We start from the raw sequence: 23,864 nt of genomic DNA on the forward strand, positions 1-23,864 counted from the left end.
CTGTAATCCCAGCACTTTGGGAGGCCGAGGCAGGCAGATCACAAGGTCAGGAGTTCGAGACCAGCATGGCCAACATAGTGAAATCCCGTCTCTACTAAAAATACAAAAACATTAGCCGGGCATGAGCCTGTAGTACCCAGCTACTTGGGAAGCTGAGGCAGGAGAATCGCTTAAACCCAGGAGGCAGAGGTTACAGTGAGCCAAGATCCAGCCTGGGTGACACAGCAAGACTTTGTCTCAAAAAAATAGAAATAAAATAAAAAATAACACTAACTCCACACTTGATGGATACTCAAGACATTTCCTTCCAGTCCTAGCCCCTGCCCTTTCCACTCTGGTGGCTGGATCTAATTTGCTGTGGCCTACGCCCTGTCTATTGCTAAAGTTTCTAGAGAGAGCATCTCATTATGCCTTTCTTTATTAATTTTCCAAGAACACACACCATCAATAGAAGCAGGTATCTGGAAGAACTCAAAATATCACTTAGCCCAGTGTATTTTGTACTTTTTAACCATCAACGTCTGTGTTCAAATACAGCAAAACATGTAAAACAATTTAAAACAGCACTAGTCACATTGATGCAAGAACAAGAGGTTTCAAATCTAAATTCTCTCCCCAAGCCACCCCACCCCACTGTGTACCTGGGCTTTCTACAATTTGAAAACTACTGCCCATTCCTTCCCCATTAATTAATCTAAGCTAAGAAAGATTTTAATGATCCAGGAGGGAAATTTCTGTATCTGTTCTTAATAAGCCCACTCTTAATAAATCAGATCAATCGGAAAGCCCTGATAAGTTCCCAAAAAAATATTGGGATCTCTATTCTGAGCTTGGAAAGTTAAACATCCCCAGTGTGGTAACTGAATTAGCAGCAGCAGCTGTCCAGGCTGCAGTCCTGGTGCCCTGCCCTTCATTAAAAAGACAGCAATTGATCCTGGGACTCCCAGAGTTCCTGATTGACTCGGACTACAAAATCACTTTTGGCCTTTGAGCTCTGATAGACAAATTCTTACGTCACCTTCATACCTTTTCTCCAGCTGTGACCGAAAAAAAAAGGAATTGACTTTTTTAGGAACACACAGGCCCCTCAACTCCCAGGCTAGTGCTCTTTCCACAGCACCATATTGAACATCTTTTTATCTCCATCCTATGCTGGATCCACTTTTATGTGACAATGACTAAGAATAAGATGAAGATGGGGTAAGGGGAAGAAGGAGAGAAAGAAGAACTATAACTTACCGAGAAGGTTCTATGGACTTGTGCTTACCATACATTGCTCTTACATTGTCTTTATTTCTGGAAGTTTCTGGGGTAGCTGTTCTGATCCCTGTTTTATATGAAAAGGAGGGTATTAAATTTGCTCAAGATTATTCTGCTAGTGAGTGACAAAACAGATTTAAACCCTGGCCTGATTCCATAATCTGTTCGCTTTCCACCATAACATGCTGCGTCTGTTTGGAAATACTTCCTTTGGTCTTCTCCTGAAGGATTTTTAAATGAGAATTTCTTGTAATCACAATTAAAAATGAATAACTATGGTTTAAAAAACAGGTTCCACTTCTATGATTAGGTGTAAAACTAAATCTAATTTGGAAAGTAGTCGTGTTTGAAAACAAGTAATATGTGAGGTTGATTTGCAAAGTGAGATATATCAAAAGGTTGTAATAGGACATTATTTCATGTGAGTGGAAATGTTTATCTCAACCTATGAAAGAACCTTCACTCAAGGCTCCTTGTGTTGATTTGCTTGTTTGTTTCAACAAGAAACAATACTACTGACCCCATGAGACTGCCAGCCTAATTGTAGTTATAACTTTGTTAATAATACTATAAGGTTCTTATGGATAAATATGCACTGTCTGCCCATTTAATATTCTTTGCTTAATTTAATTTTTGAATGTCTGCTTCTGAAATGATTAGGAAGTAAACTGGAAATCTTCAAACCCAATTAAATTAAACCCAAACCCAAAACCCAGACTTACAGAGATAAGTCAGTGTGGTTTTTTATTTTGTCTGTCCTTACTTTTTGGGAGACCAGATGGTTATCTCTCAGCATATTGTGAACCAGAATTCTGCTTGGCACATGAGCTTCATATATCCCAGAGTGTTAACTCAATGTTTGGGAGATTTAACCATTTTACTGTTTGTCAAATCACTAGTCCAGGTTTGAAGGAAAAGATATGTTTCCCTAAAGATCTACCCTTAGAATGTTGCCTAATTACCTATAAAAGTAAAATTGAATTAGTAAGTCATATACTATCCAAGATGGAACAGTTACATGTGCCACCTTAGAGGTGGCTGCAGGTATCCAGTGCATAAACGGTGCTGTTAGAGAATATCAATAGAGTTTATATTAAATCCTTGTAACAGACAACAAATGCAGAATAGTAAGACTTTGAAAATCTATCAGAATAAAGGTGCCATACTCAGTCATGAACTTAGAAGTCAATGTCGTCTTCATAATCCTCCTTCTTAGCTGGTTTAGGGTATTTCCTCATGTACATGTATCACATTGCAGGTAGTTCAGTGTTCTATAGCAAACTCTTGCTTAATGCCCTCCCCTCTTTGTTTAAGCCCAGATGAAATAAATTTAAAATAAGGGTTAGTTTTAATATGGCCGTGTTTAAAAGCGTCCATTTCCTTTTGGTTCAGTATTTTATAACATATCACCATGCATAAGAATGAAATATTAATTATTCACTTAACAGGGACTTCTAAGGAACTGAGAAGTAAAATAATTCCCTAAACTTAAACCATGCCAATTTGATCTCATTTATGTTTTTGAAGATGTTATTAGATTAATAGGTGAATAGAACTGAGCGTTGCATTTCTTCGCATCAACCCACCGTGAATCTACCCATTGTAACATGTATTCCCCTCACGTTATTTGTCCGCAAGCATATAATGAAAAATTCTGTTAAATGATTTTATAATACCATCATTCTCCACGAGTCTTTCATTCAACCAAGATTTCTTCAGAACTTGTTTGACCCAGACTGAACTCTGGGGGCAGTGGCTAGATAAAAGCAGGAAAGGAAAAGTCCAGATAGGTAGCTGACCACTCAGCTCATAGAAATAAGCAAATGGAGAGCAGAATTTATTCCTAGTTGACAAGATAATATGGGATTTTATTTTTGAAAGTACTCAAGTGTCCCAAAGATGGAGGATATGGTCTAGCCTGGAGGCCAAGCCCAAGCAATTTAACCTCTGGGCAGCATTTCTCAGGGGAACTAATGGTATCAGGATAGGAAAAGAGCAGGGAGCTGCTTCCCAGAGGGGCCTGGGAGGTTGCAGGCTCCTGAACCCAGCCACCAGGCAGCTGGCTCCAGAGGTGGTGGGGCTGACCAGGCCCTGGGGAAGAAATCTAGCAAGCAGCACCACACTGTTGTGAAGGAAAATACTCTCAGATTCACATTGCATCCGTGCACTCAGCATCAGTACCAGTCGGCAGGATGGAATGGCATGGATGCTGTGGATAGCAGTAGCAACACTGTGCACCCGGAGAATTTAGATGCCTCTGGGGCGGCCCTCAGACACCTAAATGCCTCCAGGTGTGAGAAGAGCAGAGCTACCTAGTTGGGAGATAACCCCAGGGAATAATGAATGGGTTTGTTACCAGAACTTAACTTTATCTCCAGATTGTAACACCTGAGGATGTAGCTTTTAGATTAGGACAATTTTTCTAACAGAGGCATCAGATCCCAAGTTAAAGGAAGAATTTCTTGTTATTAAAAATGTGTCATGAGAAACTGGATGAACATATGAGGCATAAAGCAAAGGACATTTCCCTATTTGGTGAAATGAGGGCAGATGAGCCCTAGGGTTCCTTTTAAATCAGGTAGTCTAGTTCTCTGCTGTCCCACGTGGTAGCCACTAGCCACATGTGGATCTGTACATTTCAAGGAATTAAAGTTTAAAAAAATAAAAATCCAATTTCTCAGTCACCGTAGCTACATTTCTAGTGGTCAGTAACCGTGTTTCCTGTTGTTTATTAATCCTTCAATCAACATTTCTGTCATCACAGAAAGTTTTATTGGATGGCATCGCTCTAGTTGTTTTCTGTCTCTTTTACTCTCTTGACTTCTAGTAGATTGGGGCTTTGCCATAAAAAGGTAATACCCTGTGGTGATGTCCCAGTGATTAGAGGTATCCAAATTGCCTGGTAGTTTTCTGTGTGCCGAAAGCGGGCCAGGGAGGCCCAGTGAGGGCGAGGGCTGCCCTGTTTGAATGCCTGTCCTCCATGCCCCACATTGTGGCATTAAATAAATCATTCCACCATTCAAAACTTCTTTTTCTTCATTTGCAAAAATACTTTGTAGAGTTGTTTTGAGGAGTCAATTCTGTAACATCCCTAGTTTTCAATAAGTACAACTCACTTCCCGTTAGAAACATGAGGACTAACATAGGCCTGGAGTTTTGGCGGGATTCTTACCCACTTTTTATTAGTCACTCATGATGTGCTGGCCATTGAGCTGGGCACGCCATGTGCATTGTCTCCCTGGATCTTCCTACCCACCTGGCGCCGTCCCCTCCACGTGCCTGCTCGGTTCCTCCTCTGCATTTTGTACCTGCCTCACCATTAGCCAAGTAGGCAGCACCTTACATAGTATTTCCATTCTCATGCTGAGTTTTGGGCGGTAGTTGCTGAAGCTGTCTTTCGGACAGTAATCCTCATCTGTGATTCTCTTCCTCATTTAAGAAACATGTCTGCAAAACTTTTCTTCTCCTCACATTTACTTGTAAATTACAATGTTTTGGCACCTCTAGGAGCAATATTTGGGTGCAAATGGATTTGGAAGTTGGCAAGACATCATCATATCTGCTACAGCCAGTCCGTTGGCTGGTGCCGTTCTGACAGGGCCCCTCATCCTTCGACAGGTTCAGTTTATGTGTTACCTGAAAGACTCCTGTCTACCCCACATTGCTTATGCCTTTGACCAAAGGGAAAGAGCTTTCCAGAAAGGCCCTTGGAGTGTTCATTATGGAATATCCAGGGTAGTGGTTTAATTGAACCCTGTTTGCTGAGACAAGTGAGTCTCAAACATTTCCAATGCACATAGAGAAATGAACATGATTGATTTACGGGTGTCAATGTCTGGCTTCATTTGTTTGCTCACCAGACTTCCAAAGCTGTATTTTTCATATTGCTGTCTGAAACCAGGCACTCTTTTGCCATCTTTGAGGCCTGGAAGGAGAGAGATCACTTCAGCCCAAAAAATCAGAACAATGCCATTGGTGGCAGGCCCATTGGAAAAGCTTATTGAGGCCAGATTCCCTAATGTGGACTGTCAGAGGAAGATAATGTTTAGGATTGGAACATCAGCAGGATTGTCACTGGTCAGGCTGGGGCAGCACAGAAGCAGAACTGATAAGACTGCACATTTGACTGACTTCTGGAATAATCCTGTCTCAAAGAGACCTTTGGGTGGAGTAGAGGGCAGGGTGGCGGGGGAGGTGTTGGGCAGAAAGTCAAATGCAGAAGAGCAGGGCATCTCATCCACCTAATTCAGGTGTTCTCTCTCTGAGGCTATGACCTGTGGGACATTCAAGATTGGACTCTACACAATCAGCGAACTCCTGAAATTATATAAAAGTCAGGGGAGTGGGTGAGATGTTCATCTTGCTTAGAAGAAAAGTTCTTAGCCTTTATCATGTCCCCAAAAGAAATAAGGAGACACTAACAAGTTTAAATTATGACATTGAAAAAATTATATGCTTTTTCCTTAAAAGCATAAAATTGATGGCTTTTCTTCTTCCTTATGATAACAGTTTATTAGGAAAGCCTCTAGAATAATTTGAGGAATATAAAGTTTTTAAAGAATTATTATTGTGGATGAATATTAGCTGAAGTGAACAGATCCTCTGTTGGAATTTGGAGTTCCTATAACAATGTAAAACCTGTTGTAGGATTTTTTGTAAAGGAGCTTTTCCTGAATAATCAATTCAAGTAATAAGAAATGAGGATCTTCTCTATGTAAGGGTTGAAGTTGATAGGAAACAGGAATTCAAAGACTTCTAAAACAGTTCTTACTCTCAAAAAGTTTATAGTCCAGGGAACATCAAATAAATAAATACATGGGCAAAGGAAGAAGCCTAAAGGTATCTGAACAAAGAATAGGGAAGTTCACAGAAAGAATTTAAACCTGGATTGTAGGTAAGGAAGGATGGAGGATAAGGAGTTTTCCTCATTTGAAATACCATATCTCTGAAGTCCTGAAAGTATTCCTATGGGAGTATATCAGGAGAGATTTCTCTTAGCATTTTCTCGTTGTTTGTTAATCTCTCAACAATTCAGCCCTGTATCCCCCATGCTGAACAAGTACCTGAAAAACACTTAATTCCATCTGCAAAGTCCCTTTTTCCACAAATTCAAGGGCATGACACCAGGAGGTGGAGTTCATGGGAGCCAAAATTCTGTCTACCACAATAATTCAACAGTCAACATAGATGGTAAATTAGTGAAGCATTCACTTTCATTGACAGCCGTGCCGTTCAAGGGCCGTGAAGTTCGTCCTGGGAAGAGTAAATACAGCTTTGCTACCAGAAAGCTGTGTTCAAATTCTGTGTTTTAGCAATTATACAACATTGAGTGAGATATTTCATGTCTGTCTGCCATGGTCTCCTCCTCTGTAATGTGGAGATGGTAAAAATACCGATCATACAGGGTTGTCGAAAGAATTAAATCCGTTAATACATATGGAAGGCGCAGACCAATGCTTGGAAAGGGGACATTATATAATGCCTCAATAAATCCTATTATTACTATGCTTGAAAATACACAGTGGTAGCAGGGTGACCTGAAGCAAGACAACAGATTTAAGAGACATTGCAAAAGTTACTGTTAGAGATCACTGTTTCACTTATCAGGGTTTTGAGCACATGAAACCCTTCAACATCTGTGTTAACTTCCTGTGGCTGCAATAACAAAATGTCCCCAATTTAGTGCCTTAACACAATGCAAATTGATTATCATACAGTTCTGCAGGTCAGAAGTCCACAGTGGGTCTCAATGAGCTATAATCAAAACATCAGTTGGGCTATGTTCCTCCTGGAGGGTCTAGGGAAGACCCCCTTTTCTTGCCTTTGCAAGCTTCTAGAAGCCACCTACATTCCTTGACTCCCGACCCCTTCCTTCATCTCCAAAGCCAGCAACTGCATCACCCTGGTCTGTGTCTGTGGCCACATCTCTCTCTCTGACTTTCCTTCTGCTTCTTTGTGATTATATTGGCCCCACTTGATAATGCAGGACAATCTCCCCATCTCAAGACCAGTAAATTACTCACATCTGTGAAGACCCTTTTGCTATATAAGATAACATGCACAGGTTCCATGGATTAATATATGGGGCGTCGTTGGGGAGCCCTTAATCTGCCTACTACAGAATCTACTATCTAAAACATGAGATATTTTTAAACTTAATACCATTTTTTAAAAGTTGGTGTGAAAGATGTGTGAAATTATATATCTAGTGCATATCAGCTAAATGAGATCATTGTATATATGCATTGGTCCCTAGATATTTCATGTATATGGTGATGAAATGAAAAGACCATCCATTTCTGTGTTTTTTTAGATAAAAAAAATACTCTTCTAAAATAATTTGGCAGCATGTCCATTCAAATCACTATTTCAAGTCAGAGCACTTGTAGACGGTGTACTCACTTACATACTCTGCTGTTTACAGTCATTTGCTCTTAAATACTGTTAATTTTTGAGTTGCAATTAATTTTTTAGTACATGTTAAAAATTATCACCTGCTCTAACATCTTACTTAAAATATACCTATAACTTCATGTATGGAAAAAATCTCTGAAGCATGAAAGTTTTATTGTTCACTCTTCTTAAAATATAAGCATTCAAAAGCTTCATCCACCACTTTTCTTCTTACATTTAAAGTGTTAACTCTTAGTGTCATCTAAAAGGAGTGTTCCTTCCTTGTGAGATGGTATGCCCTCTAATGTTTATCATGTGAAAGCTCATGTAGTAAGCTTTTTAGAGCAGAAGAATCTCATGCCAGATAATTTTTTAGTTTATTAGATCTATATTCCCCTTTGCCTATGAGTAACATATTTGCTGCTTCTTATTTGAAATTTTTATTAGTCTTTTAACTTTATAGTAAAACACCAATTCTTCATGTCATTTGAAATCCCCTTCCAGTATCTATACATGTAAATGCATACATCTTGCACGTTTGCAATCAGGTGTTATATATATGTTTGCCTTTTGTTGTATATAATATAATTTTTAATTCAAACACTTGTGAGCACTAAGTATATTTCAGGTTAAGGGCTCTGTCAAAGACTGGGAATACAAAGTTGAAAGGACATGACTCTTGCCCTCAAAGAGTTCTCACCAACCTGGGAGGAGAGGGGAACCGATGGTTAAAGTTTTTCAAATAGGAAAAAAAACATGTTTTAAGTATAGAATCACCTGGACTTAGTGATGGAACTACTGAGGTGTCTGGAAAGAGAAAAGTAAAAATGATGAAAAATTTATAGTTTGAAAAATTGGGTGCCTGTCAATACTTCCAACTGAGGTAAATAATACAGGAGAAAGAATACATTTAGATGGAGAAGTTGGTTTTGTTCTCAACCTGCTGAATCTTATGTGCCTGAAGCATATTCAGTTGAAGATGTCCCGTAGGCAAATGTTCATTTATTCATTTGAATAAATGAAAGTTATTATAGTAAACTTTGGGAAGTTATTATAGTAAACCAGATAAGAAATGATTATGTTTGGAATAGGATCAAAGCAATAAAGATGGAGAGAAGTAAACATACCTTTCTACTGTATCTTGAAGGCATCAAGTTGGTCAAGAATTGGGTGGGATGGATGAGGAAGAGGGAGGAATGAAGGCAGCTGGATTTATGATTGTGGAGTTCTGGAAGACATCAGAACTGGAGAAAGGCACTGGGGAGTCATCACATAGGAGGCTGAGAAGAGTTTGAGAGTGAATGAGGTCACACTGGGGTATGTGTAAAGTCAGAAGATGAGACATCACAAGCCAACTTTCTGGGCTACACAACAGGAATCATAGGAAAAGCTATAAGAAAGGTCATAAAAATAGGCCAGAAAAGTGTGGGAGCAAAGGGAGAGGAAGAAGATTTCAAGAAATGGGAAGTTTAACAAAGTCAACTACCAAGGAGTGGTCCAGTCAGACAAGGAATGGAAAGCCTGACCGTGAACTTGGCAATTGGGTGGTAGCTATTGCACATGCCAAGAGTTTCCTTAAACTGAAAGGGTAAAAGTCATTTTGTATCATTTTGATAAATGTTTATTATTTTCGATAGTAGTCTATCATTTAATGAAAATATGTATCGCTATTAAAGTATGCAAATACACCATGGCTAGTATATTCATTTCTAAATTATTTGTCATTTGAATTTTTAAACAGTTTTTTACCATTATGAATAATACCATAAATGTCATCTTCAGTAAAAGGCTAAAACTCTTTTCCTGGTTAGAATTCCCAAATATTATGCACATCCTTCAATTTGAAGAAAGCAATGCAAGTAATTCTTAGCATCTTAAAACAATTTAAATATTCTAACTTTGAATACTAATCTACAGAGGTTTTCGGCTCTTTTTGTTATTTTCAGATGGAGACATCACAAATGTCTGGGTCAATATCTAGCCTAGTGGGCACACTTATAGAACAAGCACTTTCTTCATACTATATACTGAAGTCCTCCATGGATGTAGCATTATACTAAATAATCAGCTGTATTTCTTTATATTATAAGTAATTTAATACCATTAGTAATAAGTTTCTTCTGTTTCAAGTGACTAAGGTAATTTCCCACCTATTAGCTATTTCTGTTGACCTCACTTCACCAGAGTTCCTCAATCTAAGTTTAATTTTAGCAATCACAATTCTCTTATCTAATTAACAAAAAAATTGGGCCATTGCCTCAGTGTCCTGCATTCAACCTTATTTTGACTGGCCATTTTCTAATAATGTCTCACACTCTTTTTTACCCCAGTGCTTACCCCAGTAATTGTCGTTTCTGTTCCATTGAGTTCATTCTCTTTCCCAGCTCTCTTTGCTCTCGTTAATGTTTCTTTCCCGTTTCTTTTTCTTTTCTTTGTGTTTACTTAGTAACCTATTCAAATCCTTTACTGTTACAAACTCTTCAATAATCATCTAGTTGTTTATTCAGGAAAAATTCCTGGAAGTAGATGAGCCAGGCCAACAATCATGCAAAACACTAAATATTACACATAGATTGACTCCTCGCACATATTACCAGTGACCTCTAGAAAAGTGGCCTGGATTCCCACCCCAAGGGCACTTTCCATTCTTGACACACTTTGTAGACGATTCTTCTCTATTGTGAATCCCAATCCACTTCTGTTTGAATTTGTCTTGGAGCCATAAAATAAGAATAAATTTTTTGGCCGGGCGTGGTGGCTCACACCTGTAATGCCAGCACTTTGAGAGGCCGAGGCGGGCGCATCATGAGGTCAGGAGTTCCAGACCAGCTTGGCCAACACAGTGAAACCCTGTCTCTACTAAAAATACAAAAATTAGCCTGGTGTGGTGGCACGTGTCTGTAGTCCCAGCTACTCGGGACGCTGAGGTGGGAGAATTGCTTGAACCAGGGAGATGGAGGTTGCAGTGAGCCAAGACCGAGACCACGCCATTGCACTCCAGCCTGGATGACAGAGTGAGACTCCGTCTCAAATAAATAAATAAATAAAATTTTAAAAATCTACCTCCCTTTTATTGATTGTAGAACAGTAGGACATATATCTAATTACTCCTCCACATCGCATTCCTTCAAATGTTTAATGCAAACAATAATTTGCCACTTAAGTCTTCATTTTTCAGCCATCAATAGAACTAGTTCCTTTAGCTTTTTGTTTTTAACTTTTATTTTAGGTTAAGGGTACATATGCAAGTTTATTACATAGGCAAATTGCCTGCCCCGGGGGTTTGATGTCCAGATTATTTTGTCACTCAGGTAATAAGCATAATACTCAATAGACAGCTTTTTGATCTTCACCTTCCTCTTCTTCCCTCCACCCTCAAGCAGGCACCAGAGTCTGTTGTTCCCTTGTTTGTGTCCATATGTACTTAATGTTTGGCTTAAGTGAGAATATGCAGTATCTGGTTTTCTGTTCCCCTGACAGTTCACTTAGAATAATGGCCTCTAGCTCCCTCCATGTTGCTGCAAAGGACATAATTTCATTCTTTTTTATGGCTGCATAGTATTCCATGGTGTACATGTACTGCATTTTCTTTATCCAGTCTATTGTTCATGGGCATTTAGGTTGATTCCATAACTTTGCTATTGTGAATAGTGCCTTCAGCAATTCTTTAAGAACAGGACTTTCAGCATCTCATCTGACAAATTGTATCTCATCCCAAGAAAAGCATCCCTCTTAGCTCATGGTCATAGCGTGAATATTATTATTTCATTTGGGTCCAGACTTCACAGTGTTCAGTGGAAATCTTTGGCCATGAACTTCTATCAAAGTACCAGTTTGTCTGGGAATCGTGTCAGGCTGCCTCACACTCAGCTAAAATTTCTGGGACCATTTTTTTACATGAAATCATACTGATAGCTTTCCCCACACCCTACTGCACATTCAGGTGGTTTAACACAATCTAGAGTATTACATGTATCTGCATTAAATATTATTATACAGATATGAGTGCATTCTAGACAAGAGCCGCTGGTTACTGAAGTGCAGCTTGTGCACTACCTAACTCTAGGGAGCTCCACTTATGTTAGTAGTCATCTTAGAGTGATTTATTTATTACTATAATTTTCCAGAAAATTGCAATAGAACCTTGAGGAAAGAACAACTTGTTTCTAAATCACTCATCTAAAAGTGTCATTTGAATTACCGAAAAGAATGTTTCCAAAACAGTGACAAAATTGGGGAATGCTAAATCTGAGATCCAATATTTTAAATATTTCCCCGCAATGTACGGTATTTTAATTCTCATCATTGTATCCAATATTTCATTGTTGAAGTTGGCAATTTTTAAAAGTTCAGAATAGGGCTAGAAAGAAAGACTATGCTTCCCACTAGAGACTCTCCTGCTTTTTTTCTTGAAATTATTTAGATACATTTAAGGAAAAGTCATTCAACCAGTTATGAATCTCCTATCCAGTCCACATTTTAAAATTTTATTTAAAAGTGCATTACTTTGTTACAGGTGGTATTGGGGGAGGGGTTCATAAACTTAATATACATTTATTGGGGACATTTTATAAAATACCTAAGAACATAAAGAAGATAATAGAAATCCCCCAGACATAATCACTGTTAGCAAGTTTGTGTTGTTGCTATTCTTTGGAAAGACTGATAATATTAATAAACCTCTGAGGAAAGTCACCAAGGAGGGAAAAAAAGAAAGCACAATATAAACACTAATAGAAATGAAAAGAGGGCCATGGATATATACACAGTAGATATTAAATCTATCATATGAGAAAAAAAAGAAACAAACTTCATACGAATACAGGTTGAGTGTCCCTAATTTGAAAATCTCAAATCCAAAATGCTCCAAAATGCAAAACATTTTGAGAGCCAACATGACACTCAAAGGAAATGCTCATTGGAGCATTTTGAATTTCAGATTTTTGGATTGGGGTTGCTGAACCAGCAAGATGTAAACACAACCAGGAATCACTTAATGATGGGAATACCTTCAGAGAAATGCACCGTAAGGTAACTTGATTGTTGTGTGAACGTCATAGAGTTTACTGACACATCCTAGATAGTAGAGCCTCCTACACCCCTCAACTATGATATAGGCTACTGCTCCTAGACCACAGAATCTTACCGCCTGTCACTGTGCTGAATACTGTAGGCAATTATAACATAATGATAAGTATTTGTGTACCTACACATGAAAAAGATACAAATATGGTGTTATAATCTTACGGGGCTACTGTCTTATATACATCTTTGACCAAAATGTCATTTGGCCCATGACTGTGTTCTAAAATCCGAAAAAGTCTGAAATTCAAAACCTTTCTGGTTCTGAGCATTTCAGATAAGGAATACTCAACTTGTACCTTGAAAATATAAGTGTTCAGTTTCCCAGAAAAATAAAGCATTCAAAACTCAGTAAAAACAGAATCCTTGAATATATCCATAACAACTTAAGAAACTGACATATTAAAATTTAAAATTTTAGCTTAAAATTTACTCAGAAAAATACCAGACCCTATTTATAAAACCTGCAAGAAGAGGTAATCTCTGTCATATAAAAATTCTTCTAGAAATTAGAACAACAACAACAACAAAAATAGATGCCCAACTAGTTTCAGGATTTAATATAGACTTAAACCAGACAAGGGCCATTTAAGAAAGAGAAATTTAAATGCAATTTCTTTCATGAATCTGACATAAGAATTCTTAAAAACTTAAAAATATAATTAAATAATTAAAAATAATGTAAAATAACATGGCCAAATGACATTTATTTATTGACAAAAAGAAAGATTAATATTAGAAAAGATATTCACATAATTCATAGCACTTAAAGATTAAAGGGAAAAAAGCACATAGGATTGTCTCAGTATATGCAGAAAAGGTATTTCCAAATATTCACCAGCCATTAATGATCTAACAAAAAAACTATTATAACAAATTGGGAATAGAGAAAAATTCTTAAAGGGTATATATATGTAGTCAACAGGAACTTCCTGTCATGTTAGATCATGTAAACACTGGCCACTGGTTCTTTCGCCGACATTTCTCTGTTGATTCCTGTCAGTCTATAGCAACTCCTATAGGATCTTCCCCTAGAAAATATGAGGAAGCAGTTATTACCCAAATCCTGGCAGGCTCAAAGCTGTCTTTTTCCTTGAGTCTTGATACTTGAAGGGGAACGTTATTAGAGAGAAACTCTTTGGTTCCTTCTGCCTTCTAACTTAGTATCTTATGGATCCTGCTCCACTCTGTGCTGAGGTTAGATGTTTCTGTGGATAAATCTGATGTCAACCTCATTTTCTCTTCCTTAACTGATTTTATCTTTTTCCTTGACTGCATTAAGGAGTCTTTTCAAAAATTTTTCTGGGGTATGTCTTTGGATTGATCATTCTAGATGACTTTGCAATGATACAATGGATATCTTTTTAGTAAGTAGATTTAAGGTTTTTTATTTTAGAAAAGTTTTATTGAATTATATTTTAAAGTAATTATTCTATTCCATTGTTTTGGCTTTCTTCTTCCGAGATTATAGCTATGCATATGGTGGCTCTCCTTTGCCTATATTCGATGTATGCCCTTTTCTCTCTAATCCTTCTTTATCCTTTTTGCCTCTGTATAATTTACTTGCATTTTCATTTTTTATCTTTTATATCCCTTCCTTTACCTTTCTTTCCTTCAATTCTGCTAGTTCCCATTTGACATCCTCCAGCAGTCTATCAGTAACCTCCTGTTTTCTTCTCATTTCTTCCCTGAGTTCTTACAATTCTGCTTTGTGATCTTCTTTTATAGCTATAACTGCTTCATTAATGATTGGTTTAATTAATAACAGAATGTTGGGTTATGCTTTTAATCTTTTTTGTGACAACATATATTTCAGTTGAGTTTTCATTATTTACAAGAGACTCCTGACTGGCCTTCTTCATGCTTCTTTTGTTTTTTTACTTTTAAACTTTTATTTTAGGTTCGGGGTATGTGTGCAGGTTTGTTATATAAGTAAACTCATGTCATAGGCCATATTTCTTATCATACCTGTATGTGTATTACTTATATGTTACTCCAATTTGAATGAGTTGGATTTTCCTAGGAAATCAAAAGAGTGTTGCTGTGGAGGGAATGATGAGCAGTAGTTTTCCAAGCATCAAGGGCTTCCTTTGCTGCTGCTGCAATATGAATTTTTTCTTTATAATACAATCCATCTGTATAGTCACACATCATCTGACTCAGAACCAAAGCTAGTTCTGTTCTTCCTCAATTATTTCATGGATCACTTAACAGGCTGCCTGTCACATGGGAACACAAATGATGCAGTCACTTTCAGTAACAGTTTTAGAATTTTCCTGACCCTAATGAGATTTGCCATTTACCCTCCACCTGCTGTGTAAATTTCAGTCTTTTCTGCAGCACTTTCCTCTTGGATTAAGGCCTTTACTTTTGGGGAGTGGGTATTCAACAGAGATTTCAGAGTTCTGCTATATCTAGAATCTCTTCGTACCTCCCACTTACCTACCACAGTATTAAGACTTTTCTCCTTGGCTTCCTGCCTGACTCTTACTTTGAGGTTTGAGGATTTTCTGCTGGTTTTGCTGAAAATGTAATTTGTGGGTGTTTCTTTTCATTTTGTTGTATTGTTGTTTTGTTGTTTGGAATAGATTCCAGGAAAAGTGAGAAAATTCAGCTCCTGTGAAAACCAGTCCTGTTACCATTTAGAAATCTTTTTCACCTGTTTTTTTTCCTTTTCTATAAAGATGATTTTGTATAAGAAATCCCAGTGTGTGTTTACCTATCAACCAAGTTAATCTTCAAAAATAAAAAATAAAAATAAAGCACAGTCAGCTTAGCATACTACTTCTTTGTAAACCTGGGTTGTTTCTTTAAGCACTTGCAGACTTTCCATTAACAACCTGCTCTGGGATGATGCTGAGATGTAAAGTCAAGCCTGTCATGCTGCTATATACAGAACATGTTTCTCTAAAGCTTCAAAAGTCTTGTCTATCTTCAGTGTTTTGTCACCACCATTTCTTTTAACAATCTTTAAGAATGCCCAGGTTGATTTTGGGGGCCCTATCAAAAGTTCTCTGTGTTATCATTTGTCAAGCACAAAAACTCAAGCTTAACATTTTTAGGCATGTCCTCTTTTTAAAAAGAAAAATGTCTTCATTGGGAAACTTAAATTATTAGTATAATGCATCTTATAATATTTTAAATCAACATCCCACATGCTAATTTTTTTATTTCATTTATTTATTTATTTATTTATTTATTTATTTATTTATTTATTTATTTATTGAGATGGAATCTTGCTGTGTCGCCTAGCAATTTAAGAGCTCTGTCATTCATTCATTCAAAAATATTTATTAAATGCCTACCATCACTAGGCCCTGAGTAGAGGCAAAGGATACCATGATGATCAGAAACAGAGATGATTCCTGCTCTTGTGCTCCCATTGTTCAGTGGTGAGATAAATATTCTCAAATCAACCACACAAATGAATGTCAGTTTACTACCCTGGTAAGGGCTACTGTTGAATTACTCTGAGAGCTCTGCCCTGGTTCTCTGGCAGTGAAATGTCTGCAATCAGGGCTGTCCCTTTCTTCATTGGCAGAAATGATAGCGGAATTCAACTTTCCACAGGACTAGGGCCCCATGGAGTATAGGGCATGGGGAAATGGTATTTCTTAGCACTCCCCTATACGTCTAGCACCTGAGATCTTCTGTAGTGTTCTTGGTCTCAAAGTGTTTATTTCCTGCCTCCCTCCGTGCAATGCATCCCTCATACTCATTCTATTAGTAGACTGGCTAGCAGAGAGTCCATTCTCTCCACAGTGAATTTAACAGAGACTCAACCTTAAGTGAGTCTCTTTGAAGATACTAGAAGTGTAGTGACCCATACACCTTTTGAACTTTCTGCTCACAAGTAAAGCATATCCCACATGATCACTTGGCTCAATACCTACAAAAGAGATTAGGTAATCGCATATTGACTTGAGATGTTCAGCAAAGCATACCATAGGAAGTAAGACTGGGATGAGGTCGGAAGGAAATCTAGACTTAATTAGACAATGAGCCAAGGGAATCATGTCTTAAGTAGAGGGAAGAGCGTATGCAAAGGCAGAAAGAAACAAAAGAGTGAGAAATGAATCTAGCATGGCTGGATCACCAAAATAGTACAAGATGAGTCTGGAAAGATGCAGAACCGTGTCACAGGAGCCCAGAGATCATGTTTAACATTTGAATCTTTATATCCTTGTTGGTGTTGGGGGGAGGAGCAAAGAAAGCTAATATCTACTTTGCCCTCTAAAATTAGAAGGAGAAGGACAATGGAAGAGGAGAATCACTTAGAAGACAAATATAATATCCAGGTGCAAGAAAATGGTTAATGAGACTAGGATGGTGACAGTGATATTGGGGTAAGTGGGTGGTTTCCAGAGATTTCAAATCAATACCTCTTGGTAATATGGCAGGAGAAGGAAGTGTCCAAAAAGAGTACCCAGGTTTCTGACCTGCATAGAAGACAGTGGTTCCATTCACTGAAGTACAGAACTCTACAGGAGCCCCAGTACGTTTACTGCTGGGGTGGAGATGGGGGCGGGAGAGTTTGGTTTTGAAGGTGCTATGTATGTATGCAGCACTTTCAAGTATCTAAGTGAAGTTGGCAAGTACCTGACTCTCACATGGGAGTTCTGGAACAAAAATATAAATGTATGAGTCATCTGCATAGAAGAGGTTTTGCTGGGGTTCAAATTTCTCTTTACCATGCTTCTTCTACCTTTTAAAATTTGAAGATCATGTCCTCTGATAGAGAAAATAGTAGAAAAATAAAAGTGTGAGAGTTTGATATTTGTCCTTCTCCTCCCTACTGCTCCTCCTCCTCTTCCTCCTCTTTCATTATCATCTGTTCACATTGTACCATCTGGAAAAAGCCTTGGGATTTTCCTTGTTCTGTTCATTCCAAGCCATCTCTTTTAAAAAGTCTTTTTTGCTTTTACTGTCCTTGGCTTTTTTTTTTTTTTTTTTTTTTTTTTGAGACAGGGCCTTGCTCCATCATCCAGGCTGGAGTGCAATGGCACGATCATGACTCACTGCAGCCTCGGACACCTAGGCTCAAAGGATCCTCCCACCTCGGCTTCCTAATCAGCTGGGACTACTTGCATGCTAATTTTACCTGGTTAATTTTTTTATTTCCTGTAGAGACAGGTCCCACTATGTTGCTCAGGGTGGTCTCAAACATCTCAGCTTCCCAAAGTGTTGGGATTACAGAAGTGAGCCATCGTGCCTGGCCCTTGGCTCTTTTTAAAATTCACAAACCTCATTTCATTCTGGGCTTTAGCCCTTTTGGGGCACTTCGTGTAGACACTTATCACTTACCTGTGTTCTTTCTTGATTGTGAACCCATCTCTTATGCTTAAAACAGGTTTTTTTCATTGGAATACTTCAAAATCCTCATTGTACAATTCTTTTGGTTTCTTTCTAGGCTTCTTTTATTCTCATCTGGATCATTTGATAGGATGTTGCTATAATGACGTTTTGTGATCCTACCTTCCCTTGAATCTCCTGCCCTTTCATGCTCTTGATTAAACACAGCTCTCCCCCCATCTTGTTCTCCTCTGTCTTCCTCTTCCTCTGTCTTTTACTTCCTCCCCTTCATCTTTATTCTCTTCTCCTCTTCCTTCTTGTCCTCCTCTTTTTCCTGGTGCTCTCACTCTTGCAGATTTGGGGATTTGTTTTCTTACTGAAAGTGAGCCATGATAAAACACCGGCACAGGTGGTTCTTGAAATACGTCTGCAGCCTTCTATTTCTCAAGAGCATCCCACATTTGGGGTCATCGTTTCTCTTCCCCAACCTCTCACTATCTGCCTTGTGTAAAATGTGTTGTATATAACTCATTCATATAATTATAAACATATAACAGTGTTCTTTTGGCAAATTAATAATTTTATACTTTTTTTTTTTCAGAAACAAGATTTATTTTCTTAGGCCAGTGCTATCCTGATACCCAAACAAGAAAAATATATTACAAGAAAAGAAATTTACTGACCTATCTTCCTCATAAAATAGACATGCAAGCCCTTAACAAATTGAATACATCAATATATTGAAAAGATCATATATCATGAGCAAGCAAATATTATCTTAGGGATATAAAGTTGATTTAATATTCACAAATCAATGTAATGCATCATGTTAAAATAAGTTTTACTGTGATATTATTTACCCATTTAAAATATACAATTTAATGGTTTTAGTGTATTCACAGTTGTGCAGCCATCACCAAGATCTAAGATAAGAATATTTTCTTCACTCCAATAAGGAATCTTGTACCTGTTAGCAGTCACTTCCTGGTCCCCCTACCCCAGGTGCAGGGCAATCACTAGTCTACTTTTCTGTCCCTATAGATTCTGCCTTTTCTGGACATTTCATATATATAGAATCTTATGTGATCTTTTGAGACTGGCCTCTTTCAATTATCATACTATTTTTAAGATTTATCCATGTTATAGCAGGTATTAATATTTCATTTGTTTTCATTCCAAACAATGTTTTATTGTATGGATATAGTACATTTTTAATCCTTTCATCAGTTAGTGGATATGAGGATTCTTTCCCCTTTTTGACTATTGTGAATAATGGGGCTATGAACATTTGTGTACAAATGTTTGTATGGACATTTGTTTTCATTTCTTCTGGTATATCCCTGAAAGCATAATTGCTGGGTCATATGGTGACACTATCCTTAACACTTTGAAACAAACCAATCATTGAATTATGATTTTCCTTATCATTTCTTATTAAATGCACCCATGCGTTTATTAATTCAGTAGAGGAAAGTTTTGGCGTTTGGTTTTGTATGGTGACAAAGAAATGAAAGGTGTAAGTCTTTGCTCTAAACTGAAATTGTTTTGCTCAGTCGTATTGTCCTTGTCTATTGATAACCTAAAAGTGATCTTGCTGATGTGGTTGCAGATTGCACTCAGTAAAGCTGGATGTTAGTAAATGCTGCTCACTTAAAACAAAGTGAAATACTTGGAAGAGGACGCTGCAACTGTTCCTTTGCCCCATCCCGAAATGAGACACACACACACACACTTTAAATAAGTTTTACTGAGATGTTGCTCTATGGAAGTCAATTTTTTACAAAATGAAAAGTGTTTGCCAAGAGATTTCTAAAACATGTTTAATTCTTTTGAAGAAAGTGAATGAATTATTGAGAAGTATTACTTAATTTTTCTCTAAAAGAGAATTTGATATGTCAAGGATGGAAATCATTTTACTCCTTAAAATCTCGCTGTTTGTTATTTTACTCCTTAAAATCTCTCTGTTTGTTAGCTGGCTGAATGTTCTATCCAATTTGTGCATGTGCACACTTCAACATTGTAAAAGGCATCTGTCTTTCCATCACTAGTCAAACAACCAGGCACACTTCTTTTAGCAAGCTGCAGGGATTGTTCCCTCATGGGGACTTCCCTTTGACAGAATATATGTTACCCCCTATATTTGCTGCAAAGTGATCAACAGCCCAGAATTTACTGAGATAATGAAAGATAGCAATATGATTTTGCTGGGACAGTGAGCATGCCGGACACTATAACTACAACTGCTATGCAAAATTGCACAGGCTGAAAAATCTGCACTAAGTATTCACTTAAGTGTTGTTCTTCAGTTATAGGGTTTTATTTCATTAAGTATCTTTATATGAATGAAGATGTAAAGTTGCAAGTCTTGAGTTGTGAGCCATGACCAACCACTCTCCCCCCACCCCCAAGTCCTGTGTTTACTGCCTCACTCAACCACTTAGAATCGGCAAATCATAGAGAGAAGCTAAATGCTCTCAGCTGCACTATACCAAATCAAAGCTGAGATGAATAATGAACTTAATTTTCCATAAAGACATTCTGTTTGGCATTCCAGCTAATAAGGTAAGCTAATAGCAATTCCGGGCTATGGAAAGGAAAAGAAATCGTTTCTTTGTGCTTGATTTCTGTGCTAATCCATAATCTTTCTTTTAACATGCTGGAGTTAATTTCATGTTTCATGATGTCTGTGAATTGGGGATGAACAATTTTATAAAGAGTACCCCCAACATAGCCTTTTCCTCTGATTAGGTTGCTTGTGGTACTTGCAGGGCTAAGGGAGAAATGCAGCTTTTTAATAAGAATGAAATGTGTATATTAATATTTTTATCATCTATAGTACGGAGTGAATTTAGTTAAACAGCAGAATATTTAGATGCAGCAAAGACAGGCTAAATTACTTAAGCACTGATTGTTGAATATATTTAGTATGATATAGTGTAAATTGATGTTGAATTTGCTCTAAGCTGCAAAGAAAAGCAGAATACATACATCATGTTGATTTCTGAATCATTTCATTTCTAAGTACATGTTATTCTAGAGAAGGTAGTAATTTTCAATTGCTAAAATTATTCCACAGCTTCAGTTTAGGTGAGTTTTATTTTGTAAAACTGGATTTTTAAAATAACAGCATGCTGGTAATGTGAATTTTTGTTATTACTTTTTTTGATTCACCATGGCGGCAATGATTTTGGTTCATGTGGAAAATTGTCCACTAAGTTTATACAATTAGAAACCATCAGATCTCTCTGAGACTTCTATTGCTACCTTGGTTACTCTATCTCAAAAACAAGAAGTGATGAGGCAATTACTAGGTTGGCTTCACTTTTTGCGATATAGCTTTCTGGTGTTTAACACAGGGATCTTGAATTTCATCAGATGGTAGCAGAAATTCCTGAAACTAGCAAAGGCTTAGCAAGCTGGGGAAGAAATTATCATATTTTCTTTTCTAGAAGAATGACAAAAATGGAAAATATAACTAAGATTTATGTTTTCAGACATTCTGAGCTTGCTGCCGTGTCACCTGAAAAATCAGAGACTTTAGGCTCACAAAGTAGGTGACCTCAAAAGATATTTCAGAAGGTCTATTCAAAAACAGCCAAAGCATGTGGGAAATATTGGAGAAATAGGAAATGTCCCTCCTATTCCTACTGTCTCATCTTTGTACTCTGTTTTTATGCATGGGAGACAAGCTGTGGGCACAGGTGTCTTTGTTTCATAGAAGACTTTAAACACCACAATCAGACTTTTATAGATAAAGAAGAACATTTATTTCATCCCCTGAAATTGTTCACAGTGTCTGTTTTTCCTAGAAGTATAAACAGGATGCTGAGAGCTTCAGCACAAGTATTTAGCTGCCACATATAACTTACTTCCACCCAAAATATCATCAATGGTTCCCCTAAAATTTTTAGGCATTTCTCTTGAAATGCCTGTAATTTAGTAGACCATCAAGAAGTAGGAGTGTGGAAAGGAATTTCAGTCTATCACAGTTAATTTTTAAGAATAATAAGACAGACGTATGTTACCTATTCATACTTGGATGTTTGATTTCACAGCCATTCTGTCTTTGTAAAACTATATTGGAGGCTCAAACATGTGGATTGTTTTGGATTTGAAAGGTGTTCATTTTGTTTTCTTCTTTTCTACCTTTCTCTCTCACCCCTCATCACTCCAGAGCATCCTGGGCTGCTCCATGCACTTTTACGCTTACTTAATTCTGCTATTTTTCCCATTTCCTTTCTCCCCAATAACAGTAATTCAGAACCTATGAATTGACCTATGTTCATTTTAAGGGTGGCAGAAACAAACTAGGAAACAAATTTTTGTAACCACCATGATGTTGTCTTCTATTTCCTGCCATTTGTGCAATAAGAAGACTTGTATACCAGCAGAGCTTTTTATCCACAATTGCTCCATAAAACCAACTTGAGGATGAAAATGTGCAAGGCTCTTTGGCCAGCAACAGTTTCATGATCTTTTGTCTGTAGTGGTCAACCCATGCATGCTGGGAGATGAGATGCACAGTTGTTAGCCCTCAAAGGTATTTTTAGCAATGCCAAATGCAAGGCATGTGTTATTTGCAAACTCACACATTAGCTGTGTGTTAGTTAATTAATGGAGAAAATCTAGAGAAAGCAGCACCACCACCTTCCCTACATACACACACACATCAAAGGTCACAGAGCAGGTACCAGCTGAGAACAGTGGTGACTGAGGCAGCAACATCAGTACAGATGGCCCACAGTCATAAGAAGTTCTTGGCACCGTTGCGAAAAGGCCTAACAGAAGGCAACAAACAGATTTGTTCCCAAATACACATGAAGCTCATTTCTTGGGGACAGTCAGATTTAACTGGGGAAGGAACAAAGATGAGAGAGGACTAAAATATCACTGGACTTGGTTATTACTGTTAATATGACCTCATATATTCTCACAGGTTGGGGTACACAAAGATATGTAGTTTACAAAAATGAAGGCATGACACAAAAACCTACCATGTCAAAAACTGCACTCAATATCTCCCCAAGAGCCTGCTACCCCATGTTTCCTACCCCTGTAAATCACACCACTATCTATGCATTTTTTAAACCCTGAAACATGGGGGCTATCTTGATACCTCTCTCTCTTTCACCCTCATGTCACTCCTCCAAGGCAGACTCATAAAAGTTAGTTGAATGAATGAATGAATGAATGAATGAATGAATGAATGAATCAGTAGGGAAAAAAAAAAACACCAAATCTTACTTCTCTCCACTTCTCACCATTCCCTTTGCCACAATCCCAGTTAAACCTCCATCATTTCTCAGCTAGACTATTGTAAATATCCCCTAGTGGTCTTCTTGCCTCTAGTTTCTCCTCAATCCAGTTCACTCTGCACGTTATAGCCCAAATGATCTTTCTAAAATACAGATAAAATCACTAAATCTTCTGCTTAAAAATCCTTCACCGGTTCCTCTTTACCCTTGGGATAAAGTCCAAACTTCTTAACATGACTTAGAGAGTATGATGTAGCTGGGGACCTTTTTCCTTCACAATCTCATTTCCTAACACTCCCTCTGTCCACTCGGCATTTCAGCCATACTGGTCTACTTTTCCCTTTCTTAGCAGTGCCGTGTTCTCTTGCCCAGGAGCTTTGCATGGACTGCTTCCTCCTTTGTCTCTTCTGCCTGCCTACAACCCCCACTCACCCCCTACCCCCCGCCCCGCCAAGCTCCTCTCTTCCCTTCTTCTTCTCAACTTTCCAGTCTCGTCTAAGATGGTATTTCCTCCAGGAAGCCTTCTCTGACTGCCCTAGTTTAAGTGAGGTACCCTCTCCCAATATGCTTTCATAGCACCCA

The 23,864-nt window shown here is 37.8% G+C and overlaps 1 protein-coding gene across 8 annotated transcripts in view; it reads left to right on the forward strand.

Annotated features, from left to right (window-relative positions):
* The window catches only part of DLGAP1 (DLG associated protein 1), a 971,529-nt gene that overhangs the window by 599,571 nt on the left and 348,094 nt on the right, over positions 1-23,864 (forward strand). For 2 of the 8 annotated variants that reach the window (XM_010353211.2, XM_010353214.2), the window contains exon 1: positions 20,463-20,589. The exons of the other annotated variants lie outside the window; for them this stretch is intronic. In XM_010353211.2, the coding sequence (XP_010351513.2) occupies positions 20,539-20,589 (51 nt within the window). In that variant the 5' untranslated portion in view covers positions 20,463-20,538. Of the gene's footprint in view, positions 1-20,462; positions 20,590-23,864 lie in introns of those variants that run through there. 8 annotated transcript variants of the gene reach the window in all.

The sequence above is a fragment of the Rhinopithecus roxellana genome, chromosome 21 (assembly GCF_007565055.1).
Source record: "Rhinopithecus roxellana isolate Shanxi Qingling chromosome 21, ASM756505v1, whole genome shotgun sequence".
In the NCBI taxonomy this organism is placed as follows: domain Eukaryota; kingdom Metazoa; phylum Chordata; class Mammalia; order Primates; family Cercopithecidae; genus Rhinopithecus; species Rhinopithecus roxellana.